The 27,535-nt window shown below is 38.8% G+C and overlaps 1 protein-coding gene and 1 long non-coding RNA gene across 4 annotated transcripts in view; one reads left to right on the top strand and one right to left on the bottom strand.

Annotated features, from left to right (window-relative positions):
- Positions 1 to 5,625: 5,625 nt before the first annotated feature.
- Acvr1 (activin A receptor type 1) overlaps positions 5,626 to 27,535 on the bottom strand; it is a 68,742-nt gene continuing 46,832 nt past the window's right edge. The window contains exons 6-10 of one of the 2 annotated variants that reach the window (XM_010606779.3): positions 25,871 to 26,017; positions 22,761 to 23,036; positions 19,246 to 19,443; positions 7,501 to 7,631; positions 5,626 to 6,805 (exon numbers count right to left, since the gene is read on the bottom strand). In XM_010606779.3, coding sequence (XP_010605081.1) covers positions 6,671 to 6,805; positions 7,501 to 7,631; positions 19,246 to 19,443; positions 22,761 to 23,036; positions 25,871 to 26,017 — 887 coding nt within the window. In that variant the 3' untranslated portion in view covers positions 5,626 to 6,670. The remainder of the gene's footprint in view (positions 6,806 to 7,500; positions 7,632 to 19,245; positions 19,444 to 22,760; positions 23,037 to 25,870; positions 26,018 to 27,535) is intronic. The other variant, XM_010606778.3, reaches the window with a different exon arrangement.
- LOC117283422 lies at positions 13,239 to 27,203 on the top strand. 2 transcript variants are annotated; one of them, XR_004514393.1, is made up of 3 exons: positions 13,239 to 13,496; positions 15,522 to 15,674; positions 26,934 to 27,203. It is a non-coding gene; the product is annotated as an uncharacterized LOC117283422 (long non-coding RNA). The 2 variants fall into 2 exon arrangements; XR_004514394.1 differs by lacking the exon at positions 26,934 to 27,203 and adding an exon at positions 15,935 to 16,135.

The following is a 27,535-nucleotide window of genomic DNA, read 5'->3' as shown; positions in this document are numbered from 1 at the left end:
GATTTCTGGAGAAACATTAGATTTCCTTGTATACTTTGATCAACAATTTATCAACAATTTATTAGAGCATTTGGTAAAGAATTAATGATAGTACACTGAAAACTTGGTTAACGCAGTAAGAAAACAACTGACTAAGAAAATAGCTGCACAGGTAAAAGAAATGTCCTTATTGGTGTATAATACTGAGTGATATTAAAGTGGGCATTCATTTAGCCCAAAATTCGGAAAAGCTCTAGGAAGAGATTTTTGCCTGTATTTTTTTTCATTGCTTTTTTTCCCTTGGCAATTAGCTGTTACTGGCTCATATTTGGCACCCAATTAATATTTATTCAGTCTATGGATGGAAACAGGAAAGATGTGTGAATGTGTGTAGGATGAGGGCGAGAAAAAGCTTATGATAGTGACATCCTCTTCTTGCATTGTCTACAACTCAAAATAAAACCAAGGAATATGTAGGGGTAATAAGGCTATTTTTGAAAAAACAAAGGCAAAGACCAGAAGAGATTAGTTTAAAAAAGACACAGTAGTTGCCATTGGGGAGGGAGTAAATGGAAATGTGAAACAGCAGCAGAATGCTGTGCTTTTATTATAAACTTTGAAGAACTATTTTTAAAAATGACATGTATAACTTAGGAAAAATTAAAATGATAAATTCACAAAAATAATTATTAACCACCCACCAAGATGCTTGGTAATTATCAGACTGACCTAAACTCCCAAAAGCAGTACAAAATTGTCTTTCCTTCAACATTCCAAAATATTCTCAGCATAGAGTTGGCAAATCCAGAAAATATGAAGAAATAACCCAGCACAACACCATTCAAAGAGTCACTTTAAATATTTTGGTTCAACTGAGTAATTTTTCTAGGTATTTTTTTCAGCAACTGTCTGCATACGTAGCTTTTTTTTTTGGGGTAGCAGAGATCAAACTCGGGTCCTTGCACTTGTGAGGCAGGCAGCAGCACCAATGAGCTAAATCCCTGGCTCTCCTAACATGTTAGTATTCAGAATTCATTTCTGAAAACGTTGAAACAAAGGAGAATTTGCTGAAAAAACAAGAAGTCAACCTCACTCCTCAAAGAATACCATTTTGCTATGCATATTCCACTGGGGAAAAAAATCAATGACATTATTTTGATGCAAAAGAGAAAGTGAAAAGAATATGTCATTTCTTTTAACAAGCAGCAGCACACAGTATACATATTAAGACCCCAGGTGTTGCAATGAAGTCTGGGGATCAATTCCCAACTCCACCGCTTTTGGATTGTAGGATAGACAGCATCACAATATTATAAAGGCAAACAAAATAATCGCACCTATCTAATAGTGTTTCTATGAGCAGACCCTGTTCAATGATGAGCAAATGACCTAGCATATGGTGAGTGTTTAGTAGATATAGCTTTCAGTTTGTAATTACTGTGATTTCAAAAATACCTAGTAGATGAAATGAACACCACTAGATAAAGAACCAACTGTAACAAGCCAAACACAAGGTGTCATCCGTGTGATGGGAAGGAAACCTCTCTGGTACTTGGCACTCAGTATTTGTCAAAGAAATGAATCATGGATGTACTTGAAATGTCAAAGCAATAGAGTTCTTGCATGGTTGTAGTGGCATCATCAACTTTCAGATTGAGAAATGGGTATGAGGAGAGGACCATGGTTATTTAAAGGGATCCGGTTAGTGAAGACTGTCAAGACGATTGTACATCAGGAACATCTAAGAGTACCTGTCTTCACCTCTTGAAATACATGAATTAACTAGGTCTTGAAATACTGTCTCCCAGGTCCCTGACAGTATGGCAGCTACTTTCTTCTGGAAAGAAAGCTTTGGGGCCAATGAAGTGCTCAGACATGACACACACATCTAGTGATGGAGAGTTTTTTAGGGCTTTCCAATTTAAGTGGAGAAATTATTGTTAATTTAGAGACAGGGATGAGAAGCAACAAGATCAACTCCTTTGGGGAGAAGGTAACTTTCTAGAAAAAAATGAGATTAGTCCAGAGCATGGGTCACTTACTCATTATTATGGAGAATAGTTAACTAGGTCTACCAATTAATAATTGAGAAAAAGACAACATTAAAGTTAGAATGATAGCAACTGGAAGAGTTACCTGCACTCAGGCTGACGACGTGCAAGAAGAGAAGCGGTAAAACTGAAAACATACAAGTTGAAAAGAGAGTACGCTCAGAGTTCCACTGGCTAGAGCTGATGCCTCAGAGTTGAGGTGACCACTGCAGCCAGAGCTCTGCCTTCTGTGAAGGCGACCTGACCAGCTGGTGCCAATGTCTGGGAGGTGTCAACAGAGCTATTTCTGCAAATATGAGGGCAACTGCAAACCGGACTGAGAAACTGCTGCCACAAAAAGTTACTGCAAGTGCCAAGGTAAAAAGAGCGGAAGGTGATGCTGGCAGACTACAGAAGACCAATAGGAGCAAATCTCTTCTCTTTCTGCCTTGCTGGCTCCCTCTAATGCCGCCCACCCCATGGCAGAAGCAAACTGGTGGAGTCAGCCCCCGTGCCTCACAAAGTGGTGAATAAAAGGGTGAGCTTCAAGCTTAAGGATGATTGTTTCTTATCTGGTACAATGCCTACAAGATATTGTCTACCTGTGTTTTCTTACAAATCCTTTGAAATAGGACATCTCCATTATATTAAAAAGCAACTAGGGGTGGGATAGGAGAGTAGCTCAGTAGTGAGCACTTTCCTAGCATGTGCAGGGCCCTGTGTTCCATCCCCAGCTCTGCAAACAGAAAAAAAAAAAGAAACAAAACCACGCCAGATGTGATGCCACAGCCCTGTAATCTAGCTATTTGGGAGGCTGAAGCAGAAAAATAAATCTGAGGCCAGCCTAGACAACTTAGCAAGACCTTGTCTCAAAATAAAAATTTTAAAAAGGGCTGGGACTCTATCTCAGTGACAGAGCACTTATCCAGCATGTACAAATTCTGTGTTCAATCCCTAGTACAAAAAGAAAAGGAAAAGAGATGCTCAGCCAGATGCAACAGTACATGCCCATAATCCTACTGCTTGGGAGATTAATACAAGATCTCTTAGGCTGAGGATTTAGCTCAGTGGCACCACACCTGCCTCACAAACACAAGGTTCTGAGTTCGATCTCAAGTACCAGAAAACAAAAACAAAACAAGAAGGATCTCTTAAATCTGAATTTGAACCAGTGTGGTCAACATAGTGAGTCTTTCTCTTTCTCTCCCCGCAACCCCCGCAAGTAAAGGTCTTAAAGAATTTCACAAACCAACTGTGTCCTCACCCCAGTCTTTTCAGTGGCTTCTGTGCAGCCAAAGAATGTGGCCCAATACAAATGAAGGTCACCTCTGAGGACTGGAAAGCCAGAGATGTGACTTTGATCTTAGAATCAAAAGGTCTACTCCTGGCACATCAGTAGTCCTCTTAGGGCCCAAATTTTCTCACTAGATATCATGTGAGCCTGCTTTTCTGGAGGGTCTGGCATGTTTCTTCTCATCTCTCCCCAGTCACATCAAATACAGAAATCTTACACATCAGAGTTGGTTTAAAGTCAGTTATTGAAGGGGAAGTCAGATGGTATTAAAGCTGCTTAGAAGCATGGTGAATTTGAGGCCTACACATAACATTTTGGTCTACACAGCCAGATTATCTTCCAAAGTTGGAACAGCACACTCCATAGGTAAGCACCAGATGAGGTCATTGCTGATCATTCAAGGGCCAGGCTGCATGGAAGATGATGATCACTAAATACTAGGCTCACACTAGGTCAGCCCTGAGACCTGTTTATCTACAGCTTGACTTCTTACCACATGGACTCTATAATCAATGAGAAAAATGCCGAGAGCTATTTGATCTGTCATTCTCTCATTATCTCCCTTTTCTTTCTTCCTTTGGCTGCAATTTGTGTACAACACCCAGCAGGATGGCTAAAATGGAAAAGAAAATACTGAGTACTACTGAAAATGTTGAGCAATTCTCATATACAGCTGATGGGCATACACACTGGACAACAGTTTAAGAATGGGTTGGTAATATCCTCCAAAGTGGGGTATGTACTTTATCCTAACCCCAGTGACTCCACTTTTGCTTGTGCACATCCTGTTTGAGTTCCCTTTAAAGAGAACTTACACTATTAGAAGTCAGGAGAGTAGTTAGTCTTCAGGTTGGGGAGTGAGATGGGAGCAGGGGGAAGACTTCTAGGGTACTGGTAATGTTTGTCTTCATCCGGATGCTGTTTCCACAAGGTAACCAATTTAAAAATGTTCACAAAAATTCAGCAGGGCACTGTGACACATGCCTGTAATCTCAGCTACTGAGGCAGGAGGATCACAAGTTCAAGGGCAGCCTGGGCAAGTTAGTGAGACCCTGTCTCAAAATTAAAAAAACAAACAACTAAAGAACAGGAACATATTTCAGTGAGAGAGCACCCCTGTGTTCAATTTCTAGGACTTAGAAGAAATCTACATAAATTTATCAAATTGTGTGGATTTATGTAAATATGCAGTAGTTCAATGAAAGTTAAACATGACTTTATTCTACTTCTGAGTATATGCCAAAAGAACTGAAAGCACGAATCCAAGGAACTATTTGTATACGAATGTTTGTGGCAACGTTGTTCACAGCAGTGAGATGTGGAAGCAATACAAGTTCATCGATGGATGAATAAACAGATAAACACATGGTATATCCATATATGGAATACTACTCAGCCTCAAAAAGGAAGGCAATTTGGACACATGCTACAACATACAACTGTGAAGTCATTATGAAAAGTGAAAAAAGGCAGTCTCACAAGAAGCACAAACACTGTATGATCCCACTTACATAAGAAAGTTAAAGCAGTCATACTCATAGAGGCAGAAAACAGAATGGTTTCCAGGGACAGGAAGGGAGAAATGGCAATTCAGGACTTAACAGAGTTTTACTTTAGCAAGATAAAAGGAATTTGGTTAGTGGATGATGGAGATAGCTGCATGACAATGAGAAAGTACTTAATACTGAATAACTATATACTTTAAAAACTGATGGTAAATTTCATTTTATATGTAATATGAATTGAAATTTTAATTTTAACTTTAAAAAAGTTGACTTGACTCTGTTATATACCCTCCAAGTAAATGCATGCTAATAGAATATTCTACAATTTTACCCTCTTACCTTTTTGGCCTACGCTACCTTTTTAATCCTCTGATGCACAGAAAGTGAAAAGAGCTAAGAATGTACTCATCTGTTCACCTTACAGATGCATAAAACCTCTCCGCACTCACTTGAAGCTTCCAGTGAACAAAATGCTTTGACATCCTTCCTCCCATTTAGGCCCCAAAATTCCTTATGTAAAAGGCAGGTCAGGGAGCTTGTTACCTTTCTTTAAAGTTGGGGAAACACAAGAGAAAAAAATACAGCCAAAAGTAGAAAAGAATAAAACTCAAAAATTTTGATACTGCAGTCAAGATGTAAGATGTTCTCATGGTACCTTCAAGTTCGTTAGCTGCCTTGAAAAGCAAATTCAATTTTCAAGTTAGTTATGCGTATCTACTGTTCCCATAAGAAAACACATTATATTACATAGATGTTACTAATTCATATGTTAAAAATAATTTCACTTTTTGACTTGAAAACAGTTTATTTAATTTATACAAATAACTACTAAATACAAAAAGTAGATTAAAACAAAATAGTTATTTTTTTCTGGCAGAGTTTAAATGCACATAATGTATAATTCCGAAGAAAATGCATTTTCCCCACAGCGTTCAGGACTAAAATTCTACTGAAATCTTTGCTTCTAAATCAGTAATATACTCGGTGGTATCAGATGGGTAATACGTTCTGCATATGAACTGAAAAAAAGTTACAGTCTACACACATAGAATTGTGAAGCACTTAAAATGTGAATTTAACTGATAATAAAAAGAAAATGTCCATTTCAGAGTATAGTGTTAAAAACATTTCGGTAATAAAATCATAAGACCACATAAAAATAAGCTTTAACATATGCACGAAGCAGTTTTGTAAAAACTGCTAAGTACACAAGTAATAAATAATTTGCAAAGTTGTGTATAAACAATTCCTAATGTTCGGCATCGTTGTAAACATCAGCACATGTGTAAAATGCAGCAAAGTCTGACATTACATTTTGTTTTGCCAAATTGAATTCCTATTATCCAAAGATAGACCAGTGGAGTATGCAGCCAAAGGTTTTGGCAAGTTGGGTATTTAAAATTAAGAGTAACAGTGCAAGTAAGGAATGCAAAGAATTCCTAGTGCAATAAAGAAGAGAAGCACAGGCAATATTGCTGATTAAAAATTCACCACCTCCTGGAGATTCCCGTGGGGAGTGTCTAGGAGACCTGTGAAAGATATGCAAAGCCACTGTCTTAATGCCCAGATCTCTTTCAGGATTTCTCTGTGTTCCTCCAGGCCCCTACCTTTGCAACAGTATCTGTCCACCATTAGTCTCTGCAGAGTGAACAGCTCGTGAAATGCCCAGTTCACAGTCATTGAGCGAGGTTAGGGTGGTTTTGGTGCCTCCCCAGCACGTGGCTGGGTATGGTGTCTGCCTTGTTAAAGCAGCCATTTAGGGAGGGAGACAGATGGATTCTGTTCTGACAACCAGTCAGACCAGCATTAGGTCCCAGCTGGACAATGACAACATTAAATCTTCCTTCTTAATAACAAAAATGTCAACAGTCAGTTTTCAATTTGTCTAGGGAATTATCAATTTTGGTCAAAGTCTTTTTGATGCGCAATGCTGTGAGTCTTGCAGATGGATTCTGATACCAGCATTCTTTCATCAGCTTGGCCAGAGAAGTCAAGGTCTGAGAAAACAAAGAACAAACATCACAATGACAAACTGGCTTTTTTAAAGTGGCCCTGGAAGTTGGGCGGATGTCAGGTGAACTGTTATGTGGTTAGAGATGTGAATGCCATCTTCTTTACACCAAGAGTCAAGGCTTTAACAACTGATAAAGAAGGCCCTCTGAATGAGTTCCATGAACTCTGTCCTTTGGGCTCTAACACTACCAAGCCTTGGATGGTTTCATGTGTGCTACAAGCACTAGTACTAACCCAGAGATAATAGTGAATTTTGCAATTATGGTGATTTTTCAGTCTTAGATCTGTTACTCCTTATGAGAAGTAATACAGCACAAGATCTTCTGCCTAGAGCAGCTTCTGGTATATAGAGATGGAGAAGAGATTGACAGCAGGACTGCAAGTCTCTTGGTTTACAGGTAAAACTGTAGTCCTAGGGCTAATAGCAGTGCTAATGGGACTCCTAATTCTTAGAGCTGATCAATCACAGAAATTCTTGTGAATATTGTCATTCATTAGCAGAGAGGAGACTATTGTCCAAATCTATTCAATTAGTCTCTAAGATGTATCTGTATAAAATGGAGGGGAAAGCAGTGGGTATACAGAGCAGAAAATGAAAATAGTAGCCACCAGTTGAAACTCTAGAGCAATAGATGTAAACAGCTCTAGATGACTCTAAAATTAGGAAACGGGAACTTACCGGATCTGAGAACCATCTGTTGGGTATGTTTGGCCTCTGTTGATCCACACAAACGACTTTCCTCATATCTTCAAAACTTGGGTCATTGGGAACCACATCATAAAATGGTGCCTTGTAGTCCTCCACTATACCTGCACATAGGACAAGAAGTGCTGCATTAGCAAAGTAGTCAACATTCCCCAGGGGTTTATTAATGGGCATCATAGATTACAATATGACAGGATAAAGCACTTCCTTCCTCATACCTCAAGGAAATTCCGGAATCTACACTAAGTCCTAAAACAAGTGAAGAACAAAACAATGTAAACCCTTTAGGGAGTTGGAAGAAAAATGAATGGATGAGAATTTCTCATGTGATCATAATTACTAACAAAATGCTTCACAGATCTGCAATGCCCAATAAGGCACAAGGAGACCTATAAAAAATTGCTTTTGTAATAACAAAGTGACAAAACATAAAAGGAAATATGAGAATCCAGCCATTTCTGACCATACACAGAAATAAAAGACTGCTCAAACCAGACCTAGAAACAAATGAACTAAGAACAGCACCAAAATACTCCTTTTGTTGTTAAATTATTTTGTGAAAACAAAATTGTTATAAAATAATCCTCCCACTAGGAGAGATGTAAATAATGTAATAAGAGATATTAATGTCCTCCTTTATCCATTCTACATGCAGGGAGTACTTCTGTCTCCTAAGCACAACTGTCTGATGGCTCTACTCTCATTACTCTCTGATTAAAGGCACAAAATAAAATGTAAGAAGGATAGCCATTGGGAAGGTAAAGGGATAGTAAAAAGAAGATGAACTGGGCATAAACCTCCCTTTCCCAAGGCAAATATAAAAGTGGCTACTTTCAGCTGCTGTCCCAGCATGATTTCCAATGGCTTGGAGACATTTCCAGCAAAATTCCACAAATAGAGAAAGTAATTCACAAATAAACAAATTTATAACTTCATCATTTGGAATTAGAAAAATTATTCTTCCCCTTATAGAGAGGAAACAACAAAAGATGATGTATTATTTCCTTTCCCTCATCAAAGCCTCTGCAATGCCACCAATGGACACACTGGTTTACAGCTTTTTCCTTCCTCCATGTAACTTACATCTGTTTCTGAGTACATAAGAAGCTGTTACTGAGGACAGAAGGAGAGCATGTGAGAAGTTATAATTAAGGTTTTCTAGTTCTTACAAGCCACCTGAAAGCTTCAATCTCCTTTTAATTTATCATAGAAATTTCTTAACGGTAAGAATCTATTCTCATGAATACAAACCACTTATGCAGAAGATTAAATATGATAAGCAGCATCTGTTCAAGAAATACTATAGATTTTTTTAAACTTCACAAATTTAACTAAAGAGTTATTTTAAAAATGGAAAGCTATCTAAACTGTATTTTTTAAATCCCAGTTGATACTTTCTTAATTATGACTAACATCTACATTGCATAACAGTGTGTATGCAATGTGTATCTGTCAATGGATTAAAGCCTTTTGTGGAAAAATCAAACAGCTCATACTGGGCATAAACCACTACTTACAGAGAAAAATTAGGAACATCTCACTTCAGAAGCCTTACCTACTTCTCTTGTAAGGGTCCCTGAAAGCATTCAAATAAAAACATTTTGTTTTTAATACTAAGAAATATCAACTCAACTACATCTGGAAATGAACCTGAAAAGATAACTTCCACCTTTTCTCAGGGCCACATGAATTGAGAGGAAATGGTAAAATAGGTGCCTTTTATCATTTCTGAATTTTTCTGAGTTTACATTTTATAGGCTGGCTTAATTCTTTTAAAATCCAGGATAAGAGCTGTCTATTTGGGGTAATTTGCCTGGTAATTAAGGGAAGGGTTATGTGAATGTGAACAGCAACAAAAACAGATTTTTCTATAAATGCAAAAGAATGTAAAGCAGGGTTGGCGGTTTAAAACAGAAGATCTGATGACTCTCAATAATAAATTTCACTATATAAATATGAAGTTTTCTCTTGTGTTTCTATTTTCCATGTTTTAATCTTATTAAATGTCACCATATTTTTAAAAGGGGTCAAGTTTAAGAAAGAAAGACTATTTAACTGACTTTTCCTGGGACTCAGTTACACTTGTCTTTCTTCAACCACTGGCCAACGGTTGACTGCTTCCATCTGACTCTGGTTGTACTTCTCCAGACTAAAATAAAACTGAGACTAAACTACAGCAACCATATGAAACTCCTTCTGATCAAGAAAAGCAGTCATTTCCATCAGTGACATGTACATAGTACCTACTACGTGTGGAACACCATAGGAAATGTTCAGTGTGATAACAGTATAAGACGTGCTATTGTTTTTCAAGGAAATCAAAATTTAGTAGAAGATCAACATAAGTCCGTTTCTTTTTTCCTTTGATAATGGAAATCTTGTCAAAAAAGAACCTGAAAACTTTTTTTCATCCCATTATTTTTATCTTCAGATGCGAAAGTAAAAATTTTAGGGCCGGGGTTTTGGCTCAGTGGTTCCACTGCCTGCCTCACAAGCACAAGGGCCCGAGTTCACTCCCCGGTACCAAAAATAATAGAAATTTTCACTTATGTTGCTTCTTGGTCCTTACAATGACTCAATGACTATTTGATCCCTTATATTCTGTGTGTCAGAAGTTGTGCTGGTGTGAACAAACAATAATAGTACATAAGATCCTAATGAGATAATTGACTGTGAAATAGGAAGAAAAGGGCTAAAGGTGTAGGGAAAGTGGGAAGGGTAGGAGAAAGGTAATAAGGGGGAAAAAATAGGAGAAAATGAAAAAATGGAAATAAAGTGTTTGTGAATGGGGAGGGGAGGAGGGGGTGAAGGGAAGGCAGGGACAAGGGGAAAAAATGAGAACCAAGGCCTGTCATGTAAAGGTGCAAAATCTCGATAACAACTGTAACTGTTCTGTATACCTAAAATGTACCAATAAACTTAATGAGGGAAAAAAAAAGAAGTTGTGCTTGGCCACAGGTATACAAAAATGCAAAAGATGTAGCATTCGGTAACTAGGAGCAGGCTAGTGGCAAGGCAGATGAGAAAATCATAAAGTAGCAGTTGAGATAGAGGCAATGAGATGGGGTGGCAGGAGAGGTACTTATTTAAGCAGGGCTTAGAGAAGAAAACACCTGTGTGGTTTACTAAGCACCACCTCTTTTTGTGTTTGGGCAGGAAGTACTGGGGTACTAAGTACCATCTGTTAACTAGGCGCCATGGAAGCTTAAGAAATTTTCCAGAACCCAGGGTTGGGTAGGCAGAGCTGAGCAACTGTGAGGCAGCATGGAGGTCTGGGGTGGGGGAGGCGACAAGGAAGAATGCATTTCAAGCAGGAGGAAGGTGTGAGGGAAAGCAAAGGATTACAGGGGCCTCTCATGTTGGAGGGCCAAGGGGCGTCCCCTGTGGCTGATGAGGAGAGTGGGTGGAAAGGCTGGGCAGAGTAGGAGAAGAGGCCAGCAGAGACGTGACTCCCGTTAAGGTGGAGAGTGACTGGCTGACAACTGTTCTTCATTTCTGACTGAAAGTGACAACCTCCAGAGCCAGGCAAAAAAAGAGAACTGTGAGGGCTATGAATGCAGCCCCCAGTGAGCTACTGCCAAGTCATGAGACAGCAGAGAGGACGGCACGGATTCAGGAAAGCAACTAAAAATACAAAGCACTTCCAGTGCCAATGAGTGGTACAAACCACAAATGATGCAGACGTGCAGGGGAAGAGGCCCGCGTGTGTGGTCAAGGAAGGAACAGCCAGCCAAGGCTTCGCCTTCCCATTAAGGCGGCTGCTGACTCAAGGAGTCACGGGAAAGAAACCAGAGAAATTATTCATTACCTACTCCCCCGCAACTTTTGTAAATGATTGGCACAATAGTTTTTTCTTTGGACATATGTCTTAAGTGAAAGTTTTCTTTTCTTTGGGGCTAGCCTATCTTTAATTGACCCAGTATCTTTACCGCTAGTACATGCTGCATGGCCCTGAGCAAAACCCCTCAATTCACAGCTGTGGTTTTCCAACATCTTTAAAATACACATTACAGAGTTCATGTGCAAATCAACAGGAAACAACAAGAACACCTTCCACATGAGCTGAGGGGCATGAAATGCCACTGTGTCCAAAAACAAGACCTCCCCTTCAGTTCCTGGGGCACCAGGGACCCAGAGCAAACATTCATCTGCCCCCACCTTGACAGGTACATTATTTGTGTCTGTTTCACGTCCTCCTCAGTCACTCGCCACTGTGCCCCATGGCCTCCTTCAAGACCTCAGGAGAACTGAAGACTGGCCTGCAGCCTTCCTCTGTACCAGTACGGCCCAGAAGACAGGTTTATTCCTCCTCTGGCCCATTCCACCACTGTCCTTCATGTACCTGGGCATCAGCCACACCAGAATGACTTGCACTTCTATCCACAGGGTTTTCGGAGGACATCTCTCGGCTCTTCCTTTTGACACTCGTTGTCATCCGTGTGTGGGTGTAGTTTTCATTCCAACCTGCACCTCCCATCCTCAAGCCTGCCAAACTGAGCTCCTACTTGACCCACTCGCGCCTTGGTTGAAGCCTTCATTCTTCTGAGAAGGTCTCCTGCTCCCAAAAGTCCAGAGCCCTGAAAGTCACCATTCACACTGGACTCACTCATCTCTGTAGACCTCAACCTATTCCTTCCCAACAATTTATCTTTTCACAAAAATGTGAGCACCTTTAAGTTCAATTTTTGTTTTTTGTTCAGCAGCTTCCCCAGAGCCTAACACAATATAGTACCTCCTATATTGCAGACACTAATACAAGTGAAATGTTAATTGTATATCCCTGATCCTTTATCTAAAACTTCTGATGGCCAGATGTGATGGATCATTGCAAATTCAAGGCCATCTGGGCTACATAGTGAGTTCAAGGCCAACTGAAGTTACACAGCAAGACCTAAACTCAAGCAATCATCAAATAAAACCTCTGACACCCTAACTCAATGAATCAACTAATCATCAATCAATAAACAAAACCACTGATGTTAGATGTTCTTGCAGAATTTAGGATTTTTTCAAATTTTAGTACTCATGAGGCTCAGGCAGGAGGACCGCAATGAGTTTGAGACCAGGCTGCACTACAAAGTGAGACCCTGTCTTGAAAAAAAAAAGAAGACTATATACATTTTTATAAAAAGGAGGCATGTACTATATTTTGACACCACCAGAAAAGTCTGAGGAACACCCCACAACCAAATGAATTTCTGCAATAAAATATATGAAAACACATACTAAATGGAAGAGATAAAGATTACATATGGCATATGGGCTCAGGTCCCTTAAGGTCAGGGTTGACTATCAAATGAGTTCTGGTCAGCCGGGGATTTAGCTTAATGGTTCTGTCACCTGCATCACAAGCACAAGGACCTGAGTTCAATCCCCGGTACAGGGGGGAAAAAAATTAGTTCAGGTCAGGGGTCCTGCCAAATACATTATGAAAACTTTACAGTTACAAATCTGGTTGCAGTTTAAGGATCTGTGGATCAGGCAATTCTCCAAACAGTCCAAAAATGAGGTGAAGATCCATCAACAAGACATGAGTGCCACATAGACATCATTTGACCCTATCTCCAAAAGAAAAAATCTGGGGAACACAGAGGAAAATGCTCTTGTCCCAGTTCATAGCTAATGAGCAAAGCTGAACTAGAATCCAGTTTCCTGTTTAGATTCTAGAATTCTCCCCAAGCCAACAATTACATAATGGAATGCGCCTCCTTCCATGGATCTTGTGCTGCTGCATTGTGGTCCATTCACAGCACAATCTTTCTTCACTATCCTCCAACTGGAGGCAATACATCCTACATCCAGGGAAAAGGCGAGGAGAATGGAGTCCTGGCCTTTCCATCCACAGAGAGAGCTGATGTCAACAGTTTCTACTGAAATACTACTGAAATCCTTCAGAACTTAGAACACATCAGAACTAAAACCATTTTTAAAAATAAGAGAATGGTTCATATTTGACTCCTGAGAAAACCGTAAGTTAATACAGTGTTTCCTTCAGGGGAAGCAAGTGAGACAGTTTAACATGTTCCATGGACAAAACTTTTTCCTCTTACTAACTGCATATTTATTTGTATCACTGCCTTCCATTCTGCACTACATGGTACTGGTTTTCCAATTCCAGCAGTGGTATTAATTTCTTCTCAGTATGTTTGAAAAGAGCCAATGTAAAGAAAAAGATTACATAAATACTGGTACGTGTGGCATTTGAATATGAGAAAAAAAACATGAGGGTAATATGCATATGTTCGATTCTTGAGTAACATTAAATTTACAAAACAGCCTTCTTCCTGGTGAGATGGGGTTCAAAGAGCTTGGTCCAATATTTATGTTACTTCCCTATCATACCACACTGGAGCATGTCAAGATATTTTTCACACCATGATACACATAAAAAATGATGCACAGATAAATGACTGAGGGTGGTGTCAGTGGAACAGATGAGTCTGAGAGTCCCGGCCCGGTGGTTCTGTCTCACTGATGGAGGCAGGGAGTGGTCAAAGAATCAGAACCCAGGTACCCTAAAAGCCCAAGGCAAGCAGTGCTTTCTGGAAGCAGCAGTGGAATTGGAAAGGCAGCTCTGGCTACGTCTAAGAAGGCTATGACAGTGTATCCTCCCTCCTCATCCCCTGGCAATTCATGGGCATATGGAACCAAATATACCACTCAAAGTCAGAACCAACTGCCTTCAGAGGAATCCACATTAACATTATAAAGTTAATTTCTATGACTGAAATTGTCATTGATATAACACAGCAAAAACTCAATGCCTTACAGATTACTGTGTAATAAAGCCCTACTAGAAATATTTACCAATATTACCCTAAATTGTCAGAAGGGAAGGCAAAGAGCCCACAAGAGCTACATGGATGTTCCACAAGTTAAACCTTGCATATTCCCAAAACCTAGAGCGACAGAAGCACAAGGGTTCCAAATACTTGGTAGCTATGAACACCTCCTGAGACAAAGAAGATTTTCATTCATTGACTGCTAGAGCTGTTACATGGTTGAAGATACCACCACTTACACTGGAGGAGCGTTCTTAGAAGTGAAGTAGGAAAAGACACTACTTTGCAGTAAAGAACATAAGATTATGTTGGCATGAGGTCAGCTGAATGCCCTCCTTTGTTCTAGATTTCTAATCAGGGGTTTGAAATTACAGGACATTATGCGGGGGGTCCTTCTTCCCACCTAACCTCCATACTGCTCCTCCAGGTACCTATCTAAAGATAAAAACAGACAAATGAACAAAAACCTTGAAATTATTTCATGAATCTGAAAAAATTTCCCTACAATTCATTCATTTGTCCAAGCCTTAATGTAGACTAAAGCAGTGAATCAGAGTAATGAAACATGTTGGATATGAACTTGCTGAAGAAGCAAGAGTTGTCATGGTTTCTATACACAAGCTCGTTGTGCTTAGGAACAGAAGCACATGTGGTTTCCTGGCAAGCTCAAGGATTAATTAGAAAAGGTTTTTCCAAAATATAGTATATGTGCCAAACATAAGCTTATTCTAACAAGTATGTCCTAGTCCCCACCCCAGAAGAGATGAAGCTTGGCCAAGGAAGGACTTTTCTGTGAGATAAATAGTTTCTGACACGTCTGAACACTGGATTTCATCATGAAATAATCAAAACCAGTGAAACAAGAGGGTTTCCACAGAGCCCTCTCATGGGTAGGGAAAGGGGGAAGCAAATGTAGTGCTGGAGCAAAATGACAGCATTGAGAGAGACAGGAAAGGGCAATTGAGACCTGCTACCTCCTAGAAACATTCCATTTCTGATGGAAAGTAACCAGAACAGTGAATACCCAAGCTCTCACTATGTGCCAGGCACATACTAGGTATTTTATACACATGATCTCATTTAATCATCAAAACCCCTTCAAGTAGATATTACTAATATTTTATTCTGTGATGACACTAATCTAAATAATGAAATTAGACAGTAGGACCTCGGGGCTTAGAATGTCACTGACTCTCTTGCACTCCCCAGCAGGCCCAGAAGAGAAGAACGGCACAGTTCTGGAGGGTGCCATGGCCCATTGAGATGATGACCTAGCGTGACCACAAGTGGAAGACAGAGCAATCAGAGGAAGCTGTGCAACCACCACACACACGTGGAGGAACACATCTGCCCTGTCTTCTACAGGTGTTCACCTATCCGACCTGAGTATATTGCCTTCTCCAAAGTTCTATGTTCAGAAGTGAACCTTAGCATCACATTTCCCAGCCCTAGAACTACTACATTAGAAATTCTGGGGTTGAGGCCCAGCCCTGTGTGTCTTAGGTGTGTTGGAGGTGACTGCTACAGGATCTAGCTTTTATAGTAATCCAAGCAGGCCCCTAAAGTTCATACAGAAATCTGAACAGGAAAAGTGAGAAAACCATTTTCTTTCCTAACATTTCCAGAATCAGTGTCAAACAATACCATCGGTAAATTCCAAAAGACACTACTGAGAAATTTTGAAACGTGCAAATGGACTTAACTCTCATTTCCTGTGTGGAAACAGCATGAGGTTTATTATTAGCAGAAAATAAATGTAAAATTCCAATAAAAATTAAAATACTACAAATTTTTATCCTCATGGTTTGCTTGAGGATGATACTACTCCAAGAAAACTATCTGGTCATCATTTTTTATAATGGACTCTGAAACTCAAAGGACTCATAATTATAATAACCTTCTTAATAAAAAACATTCATGTATTTAAATGAAGTACATTTTATACAATAATTTTAAAAATACATACTTTTTTAATGATGGTTCCTAAAGGTGGGGAGAAAGTGAAATCGGTGTATCATACCCTGGGGTGAGGAAGATTCTGTAAATTAGAACAACTATTACGGAAAGCAATTTGGCAGTGTGTGTCAAGTCATTAAAACACCTGTAGTCTTTGACCTATTAAGTCTGCTTCTTTCCAGAGTATGAATTAATTCCCCAAATGAAAAATGATATGCTCAAAAATGCACCATAGGCCCCAAATGGGGAAGGCAGGATATTTAACAATATGGAAATGGTTAATAAAATATCATGTGACCTCTTAAAATAAGAACAGAGACTACTTAAGAATATTAAAAACCATACTCAAGTGGAAAAGATGACACAGAATTGTATCTGCATAATTACAAGTGAGTTTATAAAATGGGTGCAGAGAAGAGAAAGCAAACATGAATGCTGGAATTTGAAGGCAAAATTTTTCTTATATTTTTCTGTTCTACGCACTTTTCTGCTTTGTGGGAGTAATAATTAAAATGTTAATATTAATAAAGTAGTTTCAAGTGAATGGAACACTTACAAGTCTGCATTTGGAGAAAATGATCTATAGCTCTGTGTGTGTGTGTTTGTGTGTGTGTGTGTGTGTGTGTGTGTGTGTGTATCATTATAAATGTTCATAGGCAAAAAAGGGTTAGAAAAAGAAAGGCAAAATATCATATTAGTCATTGCCAAAGGACAACAACTGATTTAAAATGAGAAATATGACACCCTTAGCTCTCCCTAAGAGTGAAACCATACCACAGAACAGAAGCTCTACCCACAAATTTTTAGGAGCTAGCTCACAATCTAAATGATGACGCAAAGAAGAGATCAATAAATCTAAAAACAACCAAAACATTCTCCCTTCCTCTGCCACCCATGATTTCTTTTTTCTAAAAATAATGTTAAATTTAGAATCTAACAAGTAAGCTAACATGTGTTGAGCTAAATTTTAAATGGATGACTCTTAACTTCAAACTGACTATTGTTAATCACAGCTGATCTTTAAAAGACATGTGAGTCTATGCCTGTGACACGGAGAACAAGTTTGCAACATGAGCTCCTACAAAGCCCGAATCCCAAGATTCTGCCAAGGAGGCCTGCCTGGCTGCACGCCGGCACACCCACAGCTGGAAATGCTACTGTGCTGGCTGTGGGCTGCCAGTTTCCTCTCCATGCAGGGAAGTTCCCCATCACACAGTTTATTCTGACACCAACCCTTCTCTAAAGTCTCTGCTAAGGTAAACTAATCAGAGTTAAGATTTTTTTCCCCCTATTTCAAGGTGCTCAAAAATAACTGGGGATTGAGTGAGGAAATGAAGTTCATGTGCAATTTCAGGCAAAGTTCAGAACTTTATAAATCAGCAAAACAATCTGTCGCAAACAATTCCCAAGGCACTTCAAAGGCACAAACTGCAAGGCAGTGGCTCCCAAGGATTGAGAAATAATTACCAAAAAAATTGTTATGACTATTTGTTTAACAACAAAAAACATATCTTAAAAATTTTGTCAAGTTATAATCCCTCCCTGTATGCTTAATCTGAAACTTGCTTTAATATCCTCAGAGGTTTGTTGAAAGCAGATACATTCTGCTACTACAAAAGAAAGCTACTATGAAGACATGCTGATTTTAATTATTGTACACAAAACTCTATTAAATTACCCAATCCTACTTCTTATTGACTCTCCTAATTACTAGTTGTGTTAGTCACAAAAATTATGATTCCCCACAAATGTCAACCCTTATAATAAAGCATCAGTGAAAGGTGAGATGGAGAATAGATGTTAAAGACTTCTTGCATTATTTCTTAAATCTGGGATCCTAATGGGTCACAGAGGGTAAACTGTAAAATGTCATTTAGAAATAATTATAAATCTAAATATATGGCATTTTCTTTTGTTCTCCTAGTACCTTTTCAGATACATGCTCTGTGCAGTAAGATTTCCAGTTGAAGATATGAAGAAGTTAACCACACTGACTCAAGGGATTTTTTTGCTATTAAAAACAAAACAAAACAAGGGCTTGGGATTTAGCTCAGGGGTTCAGTGGCCCGCCTTGCAAGCACAAGGACCCAAGTTCAATCCCCAAGTTCATCCCCGGTACCAAAAAAAAGCTAAAAACAAAACAAAACAAAAAAACCACCTTGTGAGTTGGTGTGGCATGCCCAATTTGAAAGAGAAATACTCAGTGCTTTCTGAATATAATGTATTTAAATTAGTTCAATTGTGCATTTGAGGTCAATATAGGTACACAAAAGAAAAGATTATGAATTTAAGTGTGAGAGGCTCAAATTTAGTGAGAAATGCTTCCTTAACTGCTGAGGCAACACCATTTCATAAAATTACTTATAAACAGATCAACATAAACCACCTATCCAGAGCTCCTTGAATGTAAACTTGACTTATCAGAAGACACAGTTTGCCGGGAATTTAGCTCAGGGGTTCTGCCACCTGCCTCACAAGTGCAAGGACCAGAGTTCAATCCCTAGTACAGAAAAAAAAAAAAAGAAAACACAGTCTTCTTTTTACAAAGGAATGACTTCCAAGTGTGATAACAGTCCAAAAATCCAATCATAAGTAACATTATCTAAAGAAGCAGAATTCACCCTCAGGCAAAAAAACATTCTTCTCTAGGTAAATCTACTTTGTAAGAACAAAAAAGAGAAAAGAAAGGTGAGAAGCAAGCAAAATAAGAAGACTGAGGGAGAAAGGAAATATGGACCAATCTAAACTAAAACCAAAGAATTAATCTCTCCCAAGAAGTTTTTAACCACCATTTTCTCTCTTGTATTGCAAATATAATACTGTTATACTACACCTACTCACCATGAGTCAAATATTAACGCCTATAGTTTAACAAATATAATTCAAGAAACAACGCGGGCTTCTATATTCTCCTTTGCCCTTTTCACAAGACCAGTATTAAGAGAATGCGGACAAAGAAAATATCGCATCAGATACCTACCATTGCTCACCATCCGCCTGGCTACTTCCCACAAAACAAGTCCAAAGGCCCAAATATCAACCCTTTTGTAAGAATCAAAACAATCCACTTGGATGGTTTCATCTAGAACTTCGGGGGCCATGTAGCGCTTGGTGCCCACACGGGGGTTGTTCCCCACATCGAGTTGATTAGTACTCTGGGAATGCATGACTGCCAGGCCTAAAAGGAAGAAGATAACAGTGTAATTAGCTCACTTCCTTTCTCATAGAGGACCAACCCACGATTTTAAACCAACCCCAATCAAAAGCTCCCTCTGGTGGTATGCATGGTGACTGCTGTGTTCCACTCAGTCCATGGAATACTTGTGGTGACTTTTGGAGAGGAGGAATGGACTAATGCCAGAATTATGAGGCTATCAGATTAACATATAAACCTCTAAGAGATAAAAACTTGTGGACAAATGGCAAATCAATGCAGCAAAGCAGCACGGAGTCAGTGTTTCAAGTCTACAGGAAAACAGACTCACATAGTAAATGTGAGCCTCAAAGGAGCTTAACACAAAGCAAACTAAGCTCTCAAACTCTACCACTGTTCCCGCTAGTCTCCAAACACAAATCTCCAACAGTGTGAGACAGAGACTGAGATAATTTATCACCACATAAATGGCAGGCTGCGGTAGGCACTGCTGCATCCTTGACAGAAGCTACTCCTCTGGGCATCAAGGCTATACAAACCCACAGGCCCTTCTTCAGAATCACAGTGACAGACCTGACCTGGACCTCAATTCAAAGTACATCTCTCACATTCATGGCTCTGAAATACTTCAACCATGGCTCATTTCAGAACTCCTCAGTCAATTAGAGATCTGGTGTCCCTCACCAGCCAGTGGGGATACACAGATTCATGCCTGGTTTAAGGATGGGATTACTTATTGGTGCATATATAGAACACCTGCGAATGCTTCCTATAACATTCAATATAATAAAAAGTGCCAAAGTGAAGTAAGCTGCCCCTGTAAATTTTGGCAATCCAAAGATCCCCTGGAAATCCCTCAAACTATACATGAAGAATGTTTCTCATCCTGCTCCATGGCTTTAATCCATGAGATGATGACTCCATAGAATGCCCAAATGACTGCACCTGTTATCTTGCCTTTAATAATTAGCAAAGATACTGGCAACAGCCTTCCACTACAGCACTGGCTCCTCTTTCCCCAATCTTTCTAATCAACTCCAAGATTCTATGACCATCATGAATATTTCTTAAATCATATATACCCACCCACCATTATTTCCAGAACCAGTTACGTTGCAAAATTTATGAAATTTTGAACCCAGATATTGAAGATTAAAAGTGGTTATAACACTCTTTCGATTATTTTGTATACTTAAATTTCTTTTTCTTTTGTTTTGTTCTTCCTGTTTTGTAAGACAGGGTCTTGCTATGTAGTCCAGGCTGGCCGTAAACTCATATGTAGCCCAGGTTGCCCTCCAACTCACAGCAATCCTCCTGCCTCAGCCTTCTGAGTGATGGGATTATGGGGGTATACCACCATGCCAAGCTTGAACTTTTATAAAATAAAAAGTTCCAGCAAAATGGAAAACTGGCCTTTAGGCAGAATTAATAATAGAACACTCTTTCTAATGAGTGACCCTTAACTTCTGGGCATGATGTAAAAATTATGTATAAATTATGGGCTTATACAAGTTAATTTCTACAGTACATTATCAATCACTTGGAAAAAAAGGACTCCAGAGCACAGATTTTTACACCAAGTCAGGTGTCTAAGTAGAAAGCTAAAAAATTCATTAGCTGAGATTCACCTCCACTGAGCCCTATAACCAAAGCCAAGAGCTGCCTCACTCTGTCCATTCTCCCCTGACCATGAGATGCTAACAGCAGCTACTGTTTCTGTCCTTATTACTCTCCAGTGTTTACAATAATTTCTGAGTCCCATCTCAATCCTGTGAGGTAGGTGTAATTGTTTTTCAGTTAGATGAGTAATACATGGACATGTAATTATGAAAGCTTCCAACACTGTAGAAGTTCAGTGCATGGCATCAAATGCAGGAATTCCTCTTGGATAAGGTTCCAATTCTTGTTCTGAGCATAAACAGTGTCAGCACTTTGGGTGAATACACTGATTTGTGCACTAATACAGTATAAATATTATCAAAAGTCAGAATTTCAACCCAAATCACTAGGGTTCTAATGACGATGACATAAGCCACAAAAGTCTATACCATAGCTAAATTGCCTGTAAAAGGCTTTGGAATCATGCTCTTATATGTGGGAAACACTGTAAAATAATTTCTCAGCATGAACACTAAGACTTTCCAGGTGTTCAAAGGAAGCAAATTTTCCCAACATGTCAAATTCCATCATTAAAAACAAAAATTAATTGTATTATTTATATAATGAAAAGTTAATTCTTCCTAAACCTTTATCAGCCTGATCTTTCATTTATTTTTTAATATTAAGGGTTGAATCCAGGACTTTCACACTGAGCTACATCCCCAACCCTTTTTAATTTAATTTTTTAAATTTTAAGACAGTGTCTTGCCAAGTCAGTAAGTTACCCAGGTTAGGGTGTAAATCAAGATCCTCCAACCTTCTTAGCCTTCCTGAGTGCTGGGGTTATAGACATGTGCCACCATGCTCAGTTGTAAAACAGTTTTAATCACAATGAATGAGGATTCTCAATAGTCCACTGAAATAATGACTAATAATTATAATTTATTTCTTATTAGCACAATTATTCAGCCAGTATTTTAGAGCCGAAGTCGAGTAAAGTTTTACATATGCTGGCACTCTACATGAAAATAATCTTACTTATAGATATAATGAGCATTATCCAAACATCATAAAAATGAGGTATTTCAGCAAGGCAAAGGGTTAACTAGTTTGAGAGCTATTTTCCTCTTTCTCAAATTGATTTATTGGTCTTGACAATAGAAGAATAATTTTAGAAACCTTTTAAAAAAAAAAAAAAACATTCCACAGACTATGTAGTTGTGCCCCTACTTCATGGGAGCTTTGTGAAATCAAAATGTAACAGTATTGTCCACGTCGGATGGTGGGGCAGAGGCCAACTGAATGGGCCTGAGGTAACTGGGGAGGCTCTGTGGAGATTCAGAATTCACATTTGTCATACTCTAAGGATGCTTAAGATTTATATATTTCATCGTATGTAAATTTTACCTGGGAAGAAGAAAAGAATAAACAAGTAAGTTACTTTAGTTAATGGTACACTAGCATGGGTGTTGAAGTCATTAGAGGAAAAAGTTCTTTTGTTTGCAACTTACTTTGAGCTATATCAAACATTAAGATGAGCTGATGGATGGAAAGATACATGACAAAGCAGTAAATATTACTGGGAAAACATAGATGGTAGGTGTTGACTACAATGTTCTTTCAACTTTTTGTATGTTTGAAGATTTTTATAACATGTCAGAAAAAAGAGGTACATCCTGACTGGATATTGTAATACGACAATAGGTAAAAGTGGCAATTTAAAAATATTTTTAAAAATTTACCCAAATCTGCTATGCAACATTGTCCATTCTTCTTCACTAGGATATTTTTGCTTTTTAAATCTCGATGGGCAATGGCTGGTTTCCCTTGGGTCCCAAATATCTCTATGTGCAAATGTGCAAGACCACTTGCTATGGACAGCACTATTCGAAGGCAGCTAACCGTATCCAGAGTAGTGAGCTGAAGATAGTCGTACAGCGATCCCATTTCATGGTAATGTGTAATTAACCATAACTGGGTGCTGGAGTGTCTTGATGTCATGTCTGAAGCAATGAAACCTAGAGAGCAAAAACAAAATTAACACAAACCCACTTACTGTATCCTAAATAGTCACACTATAGAAATCATCTGTAACAAAAAATAAGAGTATTAACCAACTTTCATGAGGTTTTTAGAAGCAGCAGAAAAAAATAATTTATTTCTTAAAAGGATACTATTAATATAAAATGCTATATTACTTTCTATTATAAGTAATCTTTTAATGTCTTTATATTATATTAAGATTCAGACAGGATTGATACCTTTGCACTCATCCATAATGATAGTGCCAAACTCTTCATTTGTTGATATTCCCAGCACAGATCATTCAACAACCCCTAAAAAAAGGCCTGAAACCAGGACAACTGTATGCTAGTCCCAACTCTGCCTACAATTTATAGCACGCAGTTCATGTAGGCTCTCTCAGATGCAAAACAAAGGGATGAGTTTCATAAACTAATTTACTGATTCACCAAATAACACAAATGATCGAATATATTTAGCATTTATAATGCTTTGTCACACCAAAAACACCACAGTGATAATGCTTTTTGGCTAAAAAAGACATACAAAAATGAAAAATAGTATAATGTAAAACTTACTACAATATTTATCTACAAAAGGCAGCATGAGCCCAGAGTAAAGAATTACAATAATCTGGTCTAGTTATTATAATCAAGAAGTGACAAGTGAACTGGTATGGAAGAAAAGTGAAAACTTTTCTACACTGGAGGAAACTTTTGAACACAATAAAGGAATAAAACATCCCTTAAAAACTTTAAATTGCTACTGTATATTGGTGTGGCCTCGGTGTTGATTTCCTCCCCCAAAGGAGAGGGCTCTCTGATTAAATAAATAACAAGCAAATTTTTTATTACCTCACCTTCCCTTCACCCTCTAGGTCTTAAAAAAAAAAAAAAAGATTTTTTTCCAGTTAATTATGTGCTAAACCTTCAGAAAAAGGGACTTCTAAACAAGGAAGGTTTTTTTCAACTGTTTATGTCTCAAGTGTGAATGATGTATTTGCTTCTCCAGGCTGGAGCACTTGCATGGGAAATGTGTGCTTTGATCTTTTATCTAACAATAAAGTAGAGGATGCACAGGTGCCCAGAGGTTAAAACTCTGGTGATGCTCCAGGAACCAGGCACTGTGACAGCTGAGATGTGAAGCCACCACACAGCACAGCTGCTCAGAGAACTGCAGCTCAGACCACTACTGCTGGGTCACACACTGGCCCCACCACTCCCAAACTGCGTGATCTTGCCCAAGTCACTCAATCTCCAACTTGCCTTCCTCCTTCATGAGATAAGGATAATATTAGCATACCTCAAAGGATATCTGTGAGAATAAAAGAGGTGTATATAGCACGTAAAAACACTTAAACATGATGCCTAAAACACCGGAAAAGTGATCAAGGATACCTGGCCACTATTATATTTTTAAATAGCCCAGAATTCAACAATCAATATAAGAAGTTGGTAATTTAGTATTTTGCACAAGTAGTTTTCTTTACTTTCTATTGGTCTCAGGAAGCTCAGTGAATAAGCAGTCAGGCAGTGCCTTCTAAAAGCATGAGACAATTTTGGAGTTGGAGGGAGAAAAGAAATATGGGTGACCAAGAACAACATGAACAAGGACCAAGAAACCTATAGGTCTGCAGCAGTTCCAAGGTATGGGAAGTAATGGTGGTAACTGAATGAGGACATATTTGCAGGCGGAGCTTAGGAGGCTCGTTGGAGCCCCAAAAGAGGGAGTCCTGAGTGTGGGCACAGAAGTCATTTATATTGCACTCCATTTTGGAGCCATCAGAGACACTTGGAGCAGAATTACCTATGCTCCCAAAAGGAAGATATTTCTGTGTGGAGCAAGAGACTAGAAATGGGAAGATGACGATGCAGTACACATGAGGAGGAACAGGTGAGGACTAGGGTCTCAGAAGTAAGAGAAACGGAGAAACCATCAGCCAAATTTCAAACAGTTCTGAAATGAAACATCAACACCACACCACTGAAGCAAAGCTCTGGGAGCATCATCAACAACCTGACTCAGCTTGAAATGCTAAATTGATTTTAGTGAAACAAATAAACTTTCACAAGGGTCCTTCTATAAGCCAGGCTTAGTCAAGTAACCATAAAGTGGGCAACACAATCCTACACAGTAGGGTACAAACTACATATCCACTATTAAAGAAGCACACAGGTAGCATTCACCGTGTATCTATTAATATAAGCACATTTACAGAAATTTCCCAAAACTGTAGATATCAATGGGCCCAAGGAATATGTTCACCCTTTATACTGTCATAGCAAGATTTTGGTGGGCACTTTACATATTTCACAAATGTTGCTAAGCTTTAGTTTCCAAATCAAAATGTATGCTGAATCCCTCTGTAAATCTGGTCTTTTAAAAATGATGCCTAGTTTGAGGAAATATGCATTTAATTATGATGTCCCTGGAAGCTGTGAATCTCTAGGAAAGAGTCCAACGATCTTTCTTAAATTGATTCAAGTAATAAATATTCAAAAAGGGTGGGGTAAGTAGAACAACCCATGAAGCCTTGAAGTGAACAATATGGGGCAAATTTTTGTTGTTTAAGTAATGATCTGCAGATGCAGGAATAAGAATGAGCAATAACGGATTTCCTTTTCCTCATCCAGAGAATCTTATAACTTAACTTGTTTGCAGATTTGAATAAGAAATTGACGTTAAAAGAAAATTAAGCAGCATATAAGTGCTGAGTATCCCTACACTGCTTTCAGGAGAGACCTTCCAATTCACACTCAGCAAACCAGAGAGGGCAAGGTGGGCAATCATCTACCTCCATAAATCAATGAGTTGCTCACTCTGTACTTACCTAAAATATTTTCATGCCTCAGCATCACAGTATTGTACAGTTCTGTTTCCCTGAACCATGATTTCTCATCCCGGGAGGAGAAGATCTTCACAGCAACATTTTCCCCTTGCCAACTGCCCCTCCACACCTCACCATATCTGCCTTTTCCTGTGGAAAACAAAACAAAAGTGACTTCTCTGGAAGACAGACAGACAAGAGGCAGCTGGCTGCAATGACTCCTGAGAATGATCCAATGAACCCAGTGCCTGTGGCTCTCAATCCCTTCCATTAGCTGCTGAAGAAAATCATTTGGGGGATATAAATACCACCACCTTTGGCCTATAAAGACATTTAAAAATAACAAAAGAAAAATCAGACAGAACCCCCATACACCCAGCCACCACATAGTGATAAAAAATTGTCTTCTGCTCTGCATTGTACAATTAGCTGCTAATCCCCAAGTTTAGATTAAATTCCTCAACTGAAAGGTATAAAATGCATATGGTTCTTAAAAACATAAAATCAGTAAAACTTAAGAGTACGGTACAGATTATTAAATTTCAATGTGTTGTGCTGAAAGCCCAGTGACGTGTATCTTGCTGAGTCAAATGGCTTTCTTGGTTCCTTCCCTTCTTCAGAATCAACAGAAGCATTTTCTAGGCATACAGATCTGAATTTACTTATGTATTTTTTCACAAAGGAGACTATTAAGTTTGAGATGTGTGTTCTGGGGATTAAAAACAAAAACAAAACAGCAAAATACACTGCTATGTAGGAGACCAGCAAGCATTGTTACCACTATCCCTAAAGGATTTCTTGGCAGAGGATATATTTCTAAAGAGGATTTGCAAAGTTTTAACACATAATCCCAGAACAGTTCTGATTTCTGACATTGGTCATGGGTATCTGTGATGGCACAAATGGACTACACCAAAAAGGCCCCTTGGAAAACATAGTCTGAAAAATGTGGTGACTTTAGTTGCGATCTGTCCTGTGTGGCGTATGACCCTCTTCTTGTAGCAACTACACACTTGTCAACCTGTCAATAACATGCTCCTTCTTCCATTCTTTTCTTTAATTATAGGTAGGGGTGCTCAGGGATGTTGAAAGGAGGAGGTAATTACCTCGAGACTATGGGGATCAACACGCGGTATAATCAGCCTGGAGAGCAAGGCAGCAGGAGACACAACTGCAGGGCAGTGGGGCTTTCTGCGGAGGCAAGTGGCTGCTGGGATCACAAGGCTGTGCTAAGCAGCTGCAGCACCACCTGTATGTGCAGGGATATACTGAGCCACCGAGAACCCCCATGTGGAGAAACAGGACATCCCTGACATGAACCTGAGTCCCTAATAAATACCAATGATAAATCCAAAGTGTGTTAAATGGGGCTGATAAGTGCTTCTTGTGAACCGCTGTCAGGCCACACAAATACTATTTAATACAGGGTTCGTTTTACTACCTCATAACAATTGCTCAGTATTTGCAACTCGAGATGAGGGCTACTGCTAACATACTACAAAATTATATGCTAAGCTTTTCCTGCTTTGGTTTTATTTTATATATTTATTTTCTCTTTGTCTTCATTCACAAGATGGGAAAATATCCTAATGAATTGTTGTCATAAACCCTTTGTTCTTTTTTTTTAAGAAAGCAAAAGATGTAAAAATGAGTTATTCACAGAAAAAT

The sequence above is a fragment of the Fukomys damarensis genome, unplaced genomic scaffold (genome assembly GCF_012274545.1).
Source record: "Fukomys damarensis isolate Sample0158 unplaced genomic scaffold, DMR_v1.0_HiC HiC_scaffold_26, whole genome shotgun sequence".
NCBI lineage: Eukaryota > Metazoa > Chordata > Mammalia > Rodentia > Bathyergidae > Fukomys > Fukomys damarensis.
Note: the sequence above shows the minus strand (reverse complement) of the source record. Positions and strands in the feature narration are given on the sequence as shown.